At 40.2% G+C, this 14,297-nt stretch overlaps 1 protein-coding gene across 7 annotated transcripts in view; it reads left to right on the top strand.

The window, feature by feature from the left end:
* LOC104846471 (cytidine monophosphate-N-acetylneuraminic acid hydroxylase) overlaps positions 1 to 14,297 on the top strand; it is a 499,820-nt gene that overhangs the window by 449,458 nt on the left and 36,065 nt on the right. For all 7 annotated transcript variants that reach the window (XM_064281568.1, XM_064281579.1, XM_064281578.1 and 4 more), the window contains one exon: positions 3,840 to 3,975. In XM_064281568.1, the coding sequence (XP_064137638.1) occupies positions 3,840 to 3,975 (136 nt within the window). The remainder of the gene's footprint in view (positions 1 to 3,839; positions 3,976 to 14,297) is intronic.

Genomic DNA, 14,297 nt, shown 5'->3' with positions numbered 1-14,297 from the left:
TAAAATCTACATGATACTGCAAAAGCTTAACTACAAAAAGGCAAATAACCCAATTAAAAAATGGTGAAAGGATATGAACAGGCACTTCACTAAAGAAGACATTCAGGTAGCTAGCAGATACATGAGGAAATGCCCACAATCTTTAGCCATTAGAGAAATGCAAATCAAAACAACAATGAGATTACATCTCACTCCAACAAGGCTGGCATTAATCCAAAAAACACAGAATAATAAATGTTGGAGAGGTTGTGGAGAGACTGGAACACTTATACACTGCTGGTGGGAACATAAAATTGTACAATCACTTTGGAAATCGATTTGGTGCTTCCTTAAAAAGCTAGACATAGAACTACCATATGATCCAGCAGTCCCACTCTTTGGAATATACCCTAGAGAAATAAGAGCCTTTACACAAACAGATATAAGCACACCCATGTTCGTTGCAGCACTGTTTACAATAGCAAAAAGTTGGAAGCAACCAAGGTGCCCATCGATGGATGAATGGATAAATAAATTATTGTATATTCACACAATGGAATACTATGCGTCAATAAAGAACAACGATGAATCTGTGAAACATTTCATAATATGGAGGAATCTTGAAGGCATTTGCTAAGTGAAATTAGTCAGTTGCAAAAGGACAAATATTTCATGAGACCACTACTATAAGAACTCAAAAAATAGTTTAAACAGAGAAGAAAATATTCTTTGATGGTTACCAGAGCAGGGAGGGCGGGAGGGAGAGGGGTTTTCAATAACTAGATAGGAGATAAGAACTATTTTAAAAATGAAGTGAAAGACAACACACAATACAGGAGAGGTCAGCACAACTGGGCTAACCAAAAGCAAAGAAGTTTCCTGAGTAAACTGAATGCTTCGAAGGCCAGCGTAGCAGGGGCAGGGGTTTGGGGACCATGGTTTCAGGGGACATCTAAGTCAATTGGCATAATAAAATCTATTAAGAAAACATTCTGCATCCCACTTTGGAGAGTAGTGTCTGGGGTCTTAAACGCTAGCAAGTGTCCATCTAAGATGCATGAATTGGTCTCAGCCCACCTAGAGCAAAGGAGAATGAAGAACATCAAAGACACAAGGTAATTATGAGCCCAAGAGACAGAAAGGGCCACATAAACCAGAGACCACATCAGCCTGAGACCAGAAGTACTAGATGGTGCCCAGCTATAACCGATGCCTGCCCTGACAGGGAACACAGCACAGAACCCGTGAGGGAGCAGGACAGCAGTGGGATGCAGACCCCAAATTCTTGTAAAAAGACCAGACTTAATGGTCTGACTGGGATTAGAAGGACCCCAGAGGTCATGGTCTCCAGACCTTCTGTTAGCCCAAGACAGGAACCATTCCCAAAGCCAACTCTTCAGACAGGGATTGGACTGGACTATGGGATAGAAAATGATACAGGTGAAGAGTGAGCTCCTTGGATCAAGTAGACACATGAGACTATGTGGGCTGCTCCTGTCTGGAGAAGAGATGAGCGGGCAGAGTGGGGCAGAGGCTGGCTGAATGGACGCGAAAATAGAGAGCGGAGGGAAGGAGTGTGCTGTCTCATTAGAGTGAGGGCAACTAGGAGCATATAAACCAAAACAAAAAAAACCCAGTGCGTTGAGTCGATTCCGACTCATAGCGACCCTATAGGACAGAGTAGAACTGCCCCATAGAGTTTCCAAGGAGCGTCTGGCGGATTCGAACTGCCAACCCTTTGGTTAGCAGCCATGGCACTTAACCAGTACACCACCAGGGTTACCAGGAGCATATAGCAAGGAGTATATAAGTTTTTGTGTGAGAGACTGACTTGGTTTGTAAACTCTCGCTTAAAGCACAATAAAAATTAATATATATATATATAGCACCTTCACTACTTATTCAGGCCAGATTGGAGTATGTGGCTTTCCATCTGTTAGTCACATGGGTCTGCTAATCCTGAATCCTGGAATTAGGCAGAATTATCAGCCCAATATCAGGTGGTGCTGAACTGCAGTGAGCTTTCCTCTGCAGCAGTGAGCCTCTGCAAAACTTATAGCATATGGAAGGACAGAATACTCTTGGTCACTGTGGGCAGGCTAACAAATTGACCAGTCGGAGCCGTCATTCCAGGTCTCTGTGAAGAGTGAATAAAGAGAAGGAAAGAAGCCAGAAATGTCATCACAGTGTCTTCCCTTCACCTGGAAAGAAACAGCAGGCGTGAGGAGGAATCTCCACTACCTTAACAATAAGCAACTTTAGCATGTGTATGTGCTTGCGCGTGAATGGTTGCGTGGCGTGCACAGACATACACGCATGCACAGACGTACACGCATGCACATGTATTTTAATAAAAAGGTCTGGAATATACGAAAATGTTAGTAGTGGTTATGTCTGAGTTATGGGTAAAGTTTTTTTTTTTTGGTGTTTACCAGACTTTTGTAGCAGTAACAATAGTAACAGCTCTGTGACACCGTGCTCTCTACATGACCTGGGTCCTGCCTATTTCCCAGCCTCCTGTACTACTTGTCTTCCCTTTGCTTGCTATCCATCAGCCCACCCAGCATGCTTTTTGTTCCTCAGACCCAACGTTCTAAATGTATTCTTGCCCAGGTTTTTGCATTTGCTGTTTCCACTGTGTGGAGTGCTCTTTCCCCTGATGTACCAGGTCAACTGTTGTCTCCTCACTGACTGCCCTACCCAGTGATTCCCCCCTACTCCATCCCACCTTACCCAGCTGCTCTATAGCCCCTTGCCTTGTTTTATCTTCTTGGTATCACATCCATCTTTAAAATGACCTTATTTATTTTCTGGTTAATTATTTGCTTCTTTCAATAGAGTGAACTCTCCATGAGAGCAGGGACCTGCTTGGTCTTTTTCACCATATTCCCAGTGTGTAGAACCAGGTTGGAAACCCTGGTGGCGTAGTGGTTAAGTGCTACATCTGCTAACCAAAAGGTTGGCGTTTTGAATCCACCCGGCACTTCTTGGAACCTCTATGGGGCAGTTCTGCTCTGTCCTATAGGGTCGCTATGAGTTGGAATTGACTCAACTGCAACAAGTTTGGTTTTGGTTTGGAGAACCATGTCTAGCACATAGTAGTAGTTTAGTAAATATCAGTTACATGAATGAGTGAGCAAATGAACAGACGAAAAACCTGTGAGGTAGGTATCGTTATTCCGAAGTACAGAAGAGGAAATAAAGAATGTAAGTAATTTGCCAATATGCACAACTAGCAAGTGGTGGAGCTGGATTTTGATCCTAAGTCTGACTCCAACGCCCATGCTCTTAACCACTGTACATTGCCAGGTTATGATGAGCATACTTTGCTTTTACAATCCATTGAGGTGATGAAGTCATTTTCGTGTTAGTAAAAAATTAATTTCAAGAATGACAATGCCCTTGAAATGGGCACACATGCGAGGTACAACACGTGCCACCTTGGGTCCTAATGTACTGCTATAAACAAGGAGGAGCCTCAGTGCCTTTGGTAGGTCTGGTAACCAACTAGGATACAGTTGGTTATTTTTTCAAGCAAAATATTAGTTATTTGTGGGATTATTTCCCCCAGGAAAATACCTGTCTGTCCATTGCCATTGAGTTGATTTCTACTCATAGCAACCTCATAGGACAGAGTAGGACGGCCCCACAGGGTTTCCAACACTACAAATCTTCACAGAAGCAGCTGAGCAGAATAAAGCAGAGGAAATCCCTGCACTGATGATTCAGGGAGCTTTGCTCTATTTCTGCAGTAGCCACCCATCAATTTTATCTCTTGAAAGAGCTCCAGTCTAGTGGAACTTTTGTTTCCCTGTTATTCCTGAATAGAAGAGACTCTAACCCAAACCCTGTCATTTCAGAGGAATGGAAAGCCCAATTCATCAAAACAGAAAGGAGGAAGCTCCTCAACTACAAGGCTCGGCTGGTGAAGGACCTGCAACCCCGAATTTATTGTCCATTTGCTGGGTATTTCGTGGAGTCCCACCCTTCAGACAAGTATGGCTGGACATTTTGTTCAACATTCTTACACATAAGTTAAGGCGTGCTGGAAAGAGTGACTTGGCTGTGAATGTAACATGAAATGAGAGAGTGATTAATAGGAGTTTGGAACTGATTTAAACAAGTTGCCTGAGAACAGAGAGCATGAATAAAAGCCAAGCTTGGCAGCCAGAGTTAGTCAGATTTTCTCTGAAAGGATCCCTAGGAAAGAGGAAGCAACTAATAAGCATTAAAAGTATGTGCTAGGCATCATATTGAGGTATTTTAACTAAAATCATCTACATCAATTGTCCAAAACACCGTGAGGTAGGTATCATTATGACTTTTTTGCAGTTAGCGAATCTGAAATTCACGAGGCTAAGGAATTTCCCCAAAGTCACCGTGTGGGACACATTGGATTTAAGAAATGATCCCTGGTATAGGATCGTGGAAACCCTGGTGGCGTAGTGGTTAAATGCTACATCTGCTAACCAAAAGGTCGGCATTTCGAATCTACCAGCACTCCTTGGAAACTCTGTGGGGCAATTCTACTCTGTCCTATAGGGTTGCTGTGAGTCGGAATCAACTCTACGGCAGTGGGTTTGGTTTTTTTTGGATATAGGATCGTTATGAGTTGGAATCAACTCGATGGCAATGGGTTTGGTTTTGGTTTATGCTAGGTCAAAGGAGCCCTGATGATGCAGTGATTAAGTGCTTGGCTGCTAGCCAAACGGTCAGTTGTTTGAACCCACCAGCTACTCCACAGGAGAAAGATGTAGCAGTCTGCTTGCATTAAGATTTACAGCCTGGGAAACCCTGTAAGGCAGTTCTACTCTGTCCTATAGTGTCACTATGGGTGAGAATCAATTCCACAGCAACAGGGGTTTTTTTGTTGTTGTTGTTGTTGTTGTTTTTTGGTATGCTAGCTCAGGTCCCTGGGTAGTGCAAATGGTTTGCTTTCCACTGCTAACCAAAAGGTTGGTGGTTCAAATCCACCCAGCAGTGCTGTGGAAGAAAAAACCCATTGCTGTTGAGCCGATTCCGACTCATAGTGACCCTATAGGACAGATTAGAACTACCCCATAGGGCTTCCAAGGAGCGGCTGATGGGTTCGAACTGCTGACCTGTTGGTTAGCAGTCGAGCTCTTAACCACTGCACCACCAGGGCTCCATGGAAGAAAGGCCTGGCTTTCTACTTGAAAGCCATTGAAAAACCCTGTGGAGCACAGTTCTACTCTGAAATACTGGGGGTTACCATGAGTCAGAATCAACTTGTTGGCAATTTTTTTTTTTTATATCTAGTGCCAAAGCCCTTTCCTTTATACCACACTGCATCCCAGAACAGAATTGTATCATTATCAAATTGAAGTTATCTGCTCATATTTTGAGTATCTGAAGTGATTTGCTTGGTGGCAATGTAACTTCCAGGTCTTGTTTTCCAAGTATATTTTGAGAGGTCCATGAATTTTTTTTGAGTGTGTTTAAATGCTGTGTTTTCATTTTAATGGTCAAATGAATAACAATCTTAATATTGAGTGTTGGCACAAGATTTCATAAATGTAAGTATCCACACCTATGATTCTTTGTATGGTCACTTCGATGCCTAATAATCATTTGTAGAGTTAGGCTTAAACTTTTAATACAATGCTTCTCAGACATGAGTCTCTATTGCAGGGGAAACTCAAATTTGAGAAGCATTGGTTTAGTCAATCTTAACAACTGTCTTTGGATGCCAGTCGTCCTTCTCCAGGGCTATATTAATTGTCCGGTGCTTGAACTGGGGAAATACTTTCTCTTTTTTCTCAAAACATGGACCGTGTGATAAAAAATGAATATATCAAAACTTTCCTATGAATTACTAAGCCTAAACTAAAGACATTTACAAGATGATGTGTGTCCTTTGAAATTTTGATGAGACATACTAGAGCTGCCTTGTCCAATATGGTAACCACTAGTCACATGTGGTCCTTGAGCACTTGAAATGTGGCTGGTATGAATGAAGAACTGAATTTTTAGTTTTCAGTACTTTAAATTTTAAACCCGAGGAGTATAAAATATTTTCTGTTAAATGCAACTTTATTATTTCTCTAGAAAAACGTGTAACTTATTGCATCGTCTAAGATATTGTTGTATTGTAATTGTACACTTTGGATGCGTTACACATAAACATATCACTGATCTAGTTAGTATAAATGGATTAATTCAGTTTGAGTGATTTTTTTTTTTTTTTTTAAGCACTAATGTACATTGGGAGCCCTGGCGGTGCAGTGGTTAAGAGCAAATGATAGTTGCTTCTGTAAAAAAAAAAAGAAGGAAACCATTTTTACATAGAGATGGTAAAAGAGATTATTTTAGTTATAGAGATTTGTTTCAAAATTATGAGGAAAAGACAAAAAAGATATTTTACAATAAATGAAAGATCTTCAGTTAAACCCCCAATCAGTGTAGAATACAAGATGTTTCTAATTCTATCAAAGATAAAAAAAAAAAAAATTGAAAAGTTACAGGTACTTTTCTTTAGCTTTAGTTCAGTCATTATCAACCAGGGGCAATTTTGTCTCCTGGAGGACATTTGGCAATGTTGGAGATTTTTTGAGTACCAACTACTGGCATTTATTGGGTAGAGGCCAGGAATGCTGCCAAACATCCTATAATGCACAGGACAACCCCCACAACAAAGAATTTTTTAGCCAAAAATGTCAGTAGTGCCACTATTATGAAACCTTGCTTTAAATGAATTGTGTGATATAAGAAAAAAAAAAAAAGAGAAATATTCTAAATTATTTTATAAAATGAATAGGACATTGAAATTAAAATCTGGCAAAAACGGCACTAAAAAGCCCCCAAAATACCACTTTCTCAAGAGAGGCAGAGCCAACATGATGCTATAGACAGAAGCACCATGCTGTCCCTCTGGAGCAAAGACCTGAGAAACTAATTAAAACAGATACAAATGTCAATCCTGGAACCCTAAGCATCAAATGAAGGGATAAAGAGCTCAATGAAGCACTGAATGGAATAAGAAACAGACAGAGAACAGAGAATGAGGAGAGCTGTGGAGGGGAGGTCCATACCTATGTGCTAACGCAGCACAGACTGGCCATCTTGGACCTCAGTCACCAAGAATGGTGGACAGGGAATAGAAGAAGGCAACTTCACAGAGCTCCCAACAGGAGACAGAGCACCTGGTAACCAGGAATACATGCTGTCCCACCCCCGCATCCTTCTTCTCTCTACTTGGCCTCTGCCACTTTCCAATGGGCCATGGTCTCTCAACCAGAGAGACAGCAGCTCCTTGCCACCCAGATTTGCCCCACCCCCACCAGCTGACCCTTTCAGTGCCATTTTTGTCCTTGTTGTTGTTTTTTTTTTACTTTTTTTTTTATTTCTTCTCTCTATCTCACCTCCTTCCTTTCCTTTCTCCTGTCCAACTAACACTGTGTGCCATCTCTTCCCCTTCTTGGCAGGCTGTACCACACCACTTGGCTAGAGAGCCGCTGGCACACAGCTTCCCCAATCTGAGCTATCCCATTGGCAGGTTCCCTCAGCACCAATTTTTTTTTTCTTTTTTTTTTGTTTCTTATCGCTCTCTCCCTTCCTTTCGCCCGCCCACCTAGCTACATGTGCTGTCTCTGCCCCTCCTTGATGGGCTGTGCTACACCACTTAGCTAGAGAACCACCAACACCCAGCTTCCCTGTGTCTGCGCCACCCCACCGGCAGGCTCCCTCAGCGCCATTTTTTATTTTGTTTATTTTTTCTTTGGTTTTTATTTCTCTTTCCCTTCCTTCCTTTCCTCTCTCCCATCCACCAAGCCCCGTGTACCATGTCTGTCCCTTCTTGATGAGCTGTGCTACATTGCTCATCTAGAGAGCCACCTACACACAGTCTTCCCAGGTTCACAACACCCCATCAGCAGGCTCTCTCAGTGCCATTTCACATTTTCAGTTTCTTTTCCCTCTTCCTTTTCTTTCTCCCACCCACCTAGCTGTATGTGCCATCCCCACCCATTCTTGATATGCTGTGCCACACTGCTTTGCTAGAGAGCCACGGGCACATGGCCTTCCTGGGTCCATGCCACCCCCACTGGCAAGATCCTTCAGTGCATTTCTTTTTTTTTTTTGGTTCTTTGGTTTTGCTTTCTTTTTTATTGTTGCTGTTATTTCTTCTCTCTCTCTCTTTCTTCCTTTCCTTCCTCCCAACAACCTAGCCTTATGTGCCACCCCCCCCTTCTCAACGGGATGTGTTGTACTGCTCAGCTAAAGAGCCTCTGGCACATGGCCTCCCAGGTCTGCCCCCACAGGCCGACTCCCTCAGCACCATATTTTTTATTTTTTCTTTATCTTTACTCTTCTCCCTTTTCCTTCACCCTCCCATCTAGAGCCTATGCTGCCTCCACACCTTCTTCATGGGCCATGCCATGCTGTTCAGTGAAAGAGACCTCAGCTTACCACCACCCCAATTCCAGCATGCCTCCAATGGCTAGCTCTCCTGGCACCATATTTATTTTCTTGTTATTGTTGTTTATTTTGTTTTTTCTTTCTTCTTTCTGCTTACCTTCTTTTCTTTCCTTTCTCCAGCTTACCTAACCCCATGCTCCACTGACACCCCTTCTCCACAGGCTGAGCCACACCAGTCAGCTAGAGAGCCACTGGCACATGACCTTGCCGTGTCTGCCCTGGTCCCACCTGCTGAACCCTACCTTGCTGCCATTTTATTCACTTTTCTTTTTTTCTTCATTTTTCCCTCTTTTTTATTGCTTCTGTTTCTCTCTCTTCTTTCTCTCACCTACTTAGCTTCACACATCAATCCTTTCCCTTCTCTCCAGCCTATCTGCACCACATGCAGAGCACTGCACCTCCAAGTGGCACAGATGTGGGCCACTGAACCCTGCACTGCACTGCCCTTCTACTGTGCCCCATAGGACCCAGTACATGATGCAAACTACCCATCCCCACATGTCCCCCTCTGCTGAACCTGCCCTGTTGCACCATAGGTGAGCAACCAGCTCTGCTCACCTGGACAAAGTGGGGAGAAGTACTGTGACCATAGACAAGCAAGCAACAAAACACACAGAACCCACTTGCCCAGACATAACCAAATAAAACAAAAAATCAGAATGAAACAAACAAACCCACCATCAAAAAAAAGAAGAAATTAATTTCTGAAGGTCTCAGGGACAGCAAACAATATCAAAACATTAAAAAAAGATAGGATGGCTCCAGAAAGCATCCAAAATAAAACACCAGATGACCTTCCAGTAGAAGAAAATATGCATGAACTACCTGATAGGGAATTCAAAACTAGTATTCAGGAGTCTCCAAGAGATGAAGGAAAATGCAGACAAAAATAGACAAAATCGTGGAAAAGTCATACAAAATGATGGAAGAATTCAAGAAAATAATGCAAGAACAAAATGTCAAATAAACAACTAGAAATCATACAAACACAGCAATTAGAAATGCCAAGGATAAACAGCAAAATTTCAGAAATGGACTGTGCCATAGATTTTAGGAGGAAATTTGAAACAATGGAAGACAGGATCAGTGAAACTGAAGATGGATACTTGGATACCACTTTGAGGGAAAATCAGAGAAAAGAATGAAGAAAAATGAAGAAACCCTGAGAATGATGTAGGATACAATCAAAAACAAAAATTTGGATGTGATTGGAGTTCCAGAACAGGGGGAGAAGATGGAAAACACAGAGAGGATTGTTGAAGATATGATGACAGAAAATGTCCTTAATATCATGAAAGATGAATAGCTGACCATCTAAGAAGCTCAGCAAGCCCCATTGAGGATAGATTCCAAAAGAAAATCACCAAGACATATCAGAATCAAAGTCACTAAAACCAAAGACAAAGAAAGAATCCCGAGAGCAGCTCAAGAAAAATGAAAAGTCACATACAAAGGGAAAACAATAAAACCAAGCTCTGATTACTTGGCAGAAACCATGCAGGCAAGAAGGCAATGAGGTGACATATATAAAAACTTGAAAGAAAAAAATTGTAAACCAAAAATAATATATCCTGCAAAACTCTCACTCAAATATGATGGCAAAGTCAGGACATTCCCAGATAAACAGAAATTAAGGGAATATGTAAAAACCAAACAGAATTTATAAGAATTATTAACGGGAGTCCTTTGGTTAAGGAACCAACAACATCAGACAACAACCTGAATCTAGGATGCAAGACATTAGCTAGATACCAACCTAGGTAATGAACTGTCAAGCGTAAAACAAAACTAAAAGATTTACAGCAGGGAACCATAGAGGTCAATCTGTAAATGACAGCAATGTCAGAGCAACAAAAGAGGGAATAAAAGGTGTAGGTATAGACCTTTCAGATGGAGAGGAAGTCAAGGCCTTATGACGTTATAAAAGACTGGCTTAAACTTAGGAAGATAGGAGTAAATTTCAAGGTAAACACAAAGAAAGTTAAGAAGCCTATAATCAAAAAATAAAGAAGAAAAACAAAATCTCTAACACAAAATCTACAAAAATGACAGAAATGGAAAAAAAAAAACCCACAAGCAAAAGAAATTCAACACAGGAAAGTAAGAACAACAGCAAAAAAAAAAAAAAAAAAAAAACCACTACATAATGACAGCAATAAACTCACATCTTTCAATAATCATGCTAAACCTAAATGGTTTCATTGCACTCATAAAGAGAGAGTGACAGAATGGATTAAAAAACAGGACCCATAAATATGCTGTCTACAAGAGACACACCTTAGAAACAAAAACATAAATATATTAAAAGACAAATGATGGAAAAAATATCTCAAGCAAACAGCAAACAAAAAAGAGCAAGAGTGGCGATACCAATCTCAGACAAAATAGACTTTAAAACAAAATCTGCCATAAAAGACAAGGAAGGACATTATACAATGATTAAAGAGACAACCCACTATGAGGACCTAGTGATAATGAATATCTGTGCACCCAATGACAGCGCTCCAAAATACATAAAACAAATTCTAACAATACTGAAAAAAGAAATTATAAGTTCCACAATAATAGTAGGAGACTTCAACACACCAGGACAGAAAGCAACTCAACACAGATACAGAAGGTCTAAAGGCCACAATCAACCAACTTGACCTCATAGACCTATATATAACACTCCACCCAACAGCAACAAGTACGCATTCTTTTCTGATGCACGTAGAACGTTTTCTAGAATAGACCACATCTTAGGCCAAAAAACAACAATCAAAAAATTCCAAAACATTGAGATAATACAAAGCATCTTCTCTGATCACAAAGCGATGAAAATAGATATTAAGAACAAAAAAAGGAAGGAAAGAAAAAAATCAAATACGTGAAAACTGAATAAACCCTGCTTAAAAACCGAAAGACCAATCTATTTATGAATATTCTAATAAAGTATTATCAAACTATATCCAGCAACACATGAAGTTAATAATATACAAAAAACAAGTTTATTACATGAATGTGATGTTTTTCAATTTAAGAGAACTGACTGATATAATTCAATGTATTAATTGATCTAAGAAGAAAGATCCCTTGATTATCTTCTCATATGCATATGAAAGCTGGGCAATGAATAAGGAAGACAGAAGTAGAACTGATGCCTTTGAACTACGGTGTTGGTGAAGAATACTGAATATACTATGGACTGTCAAAAGAACAAGCAAATCTGTCTTGCAAGAAGTACAGCCAGAATGCTCCTTAGAAGCAAGGATGATGAAACATGTTATCAGGAGGGACATCATGCCTGGTAGAGTAGAGGGTCAGAACAAAAGAGGAAGACCCTGAATGAGATGGATTGACACAGTGGCTGCAACAATGGGCTCAGGCATAACAGCGATTGTGAGGACGGCGCAGGACTGGGCAGTGTTTCATTCTGTTGTACATAAGGTCACAATGAGTCAAAGTGAAGCACCTAACAAGAATAAGAAGAAAAATCATATGATTATCTCCACAGATGCTGAAAATTTTAACAAAAACACTATAATATAGGAAATTAGAAGACTACTTCCTTAATATGGCTAAATATGTAATCATATATATTATATATATATATATATACATATATATATAAAATCAAGGCACCTGGTGGTGCAGTGGTTAAGTGCTTGGCTGCTAACCAAAAGGTCCGTGATTCAAACCCACCAGCCACTCCGTGGGAGAAAGATATGGCAATCTGCTTCAGTAAAGATTATAGCTTTGGATATCCTATGGGGCAGTTCTACTCTGCCCTATAGGGTCACTATGAGTCAGGATTGACTCATAGCAATGGGGTATATATAATGTATTATATACAATTTTATATACAATATATATCATACATAATTAGAGTCTCGGGGTGGCACAAAAGGTTAACCTAGCTGAAAGGTTGGTGATTCAAACCTACCCAGAGGCACCTTGGAAGACAGGCCTGGAGATCTGTTCCCGAAAGTTCACAGCCCTGAAAATACTATGGAGCAATTTTACTCTGCACACATGGGGCCACCCTGAGTCGGAATCGAGTCAACGGCAACTAACAACATCATATATATATTATATATATCATCTATGTATCTTTATTTCAATCTCTTTATCTATACCAAGACAATCAGCCATGGGAGAGAGCATTCTAAGTCAGAAATATTTTGCTTGAGCCAATCCAATAAGACCATATAAAGGAAGCAGAAATAAAGAATAACAAAGGAGAAGGTAAAATTATTGCTATTTGCAGATGATATGATTATATGCTTGGAAAATTCAAGTGAATCAACTGAAAAACAATTCCTAAAAATTAAAACAATAACTAGTTAGAAGATATAATTACAGGAAAGAACCCATTTGCGAAAGCAACCAAAAAAAGGAAAAATATTTAGAAATAAACTTATCTATGAATGTGCATTTTTTTTTTATGAATGTGCAAGCTTATATGAAGAAAACTTTTACATCCCGTTGAAAGACATACAAATGGAAGGACATACTGTTCTTAAGACTAAATAACAAAATATCACTTATACTGATTTAATTTATAAACTTAATGTGATTTCAATATAAATAAAATATTTATTTTATGCCTTAATCACACTCTTCAACCCCAGCAATTTTCTCTCAAGAAACAGTCCTGAAGGAGGAATTTGGGAGCTTTTGGTCACAGAGGAGACATTCTCCTCTATTAGCCTCTATTTACGCGCATTTAACTGTGAGAGATAGAAGGCGGAGTTGATGGAGGTAGACAGCAAAAGAAGTACTTGGTACTTTTTTTTTTTTTTTAGTACTTTCAGACCCCAGACGCAGAGCAAAGCCCAAAAAGGATTGCCTGTCATCCCTCCACCCTCACTGATCCCTGAGATAGACCAAACCAAGATTGACACCTTGCTTCAGTTTTCAGGCAGCCCCGAGACAGGTTAGGGTAGACATTGATTTGGTAATGAAGTCTGCTCTGCTCCCTCTGGAGCTGGAGACTGGGCTCCCTCCCTGGGAATGTGGGTTGCTTCAGCTTTGTGATGGCACTGAGTCAAAGAGGGTGTAGGGTATGGCATGTAGAAAGCCAAAGCTTTCCTACTGTTTAGAAGGTGCCTTTTTCTTGATTCAACATTTGCTTAGTTGCTGTAAAACTTCGACTGGTTTCCAGAATTCTACAAAGTTGTTTCTGCTAGGTTTTTTTTTTTTTTGGTATTTTTAGAGGGCAGTGGGGGTATGGAACCACTGATGCTGCCATCTTGCTCCAGATCCCTTAATTGTATTCTCCATATAACCAAATTCCACACACTTGAAATGTTCCTGTACTTATCTACTAAGCAGCTGTATCAGGTGTTATATTTTTTAATTAAAAAAAAAAATTCCAGATATACTTTTTTTCCTAAGTGAATTCCTACTTTGAAGTAGCATAGCATTTATAAGAAATTTTTTAGAATTGCTGGATAATCCTATATATATGTTGAAGAAATATGTTCTTGTAGAAAGTGTACAGCTTAAAAAATATATGCCAAGAGCAATAATTATCTCCCAAGAAGCAGTCCTAGAGGAGGATTCTAGAGGAAATTACTCACTGTTTATCTACTAAATATGGTGTTACCTATAGGTTTTTAAAGATGCCCTTTATGAGGTTAGAAAAGTACTTCTATATTCCTAGGTGGCGTAGTGGTTAAGTGCTACCGCTGCTGACCAAAAGGTTGGCAGTTCAAATCCGCCAGGCGCTCCTTGAAAACTCTGTTGGGCAGTTTTACTCTGTCCTATAGGGTCGCTATGAGTCAGCATCGACTCGACGGTGATGAAAATTTTTGCTTCTACGTTCTTGAGGGATATTGGTATGCAGTTTTCTTATATTTATACAGTCTTTGTCTGCTTTTCAGGTTAAGCTGTTCTTA

Source organism: Loxodonta africana, chromosome 1 (assembly GCF_030014295.1).
Source record: "Loxodonta africana isolate mLoxAfr1 chromosome 1, mLoxAfr1.hap2, whole genome shotgun sequence".
In the NCBI taxonomy this organism is placed as follows: domain Eukaryota; kingdom Metazoa; phylum Chordata; class Mammalia; order Proboscidea; family Elephantidae; genus Loxodonta; species Loxodonta africana.
This window is presented reverse-complemented; position numbering and strand designations above follow the sequence as displayed.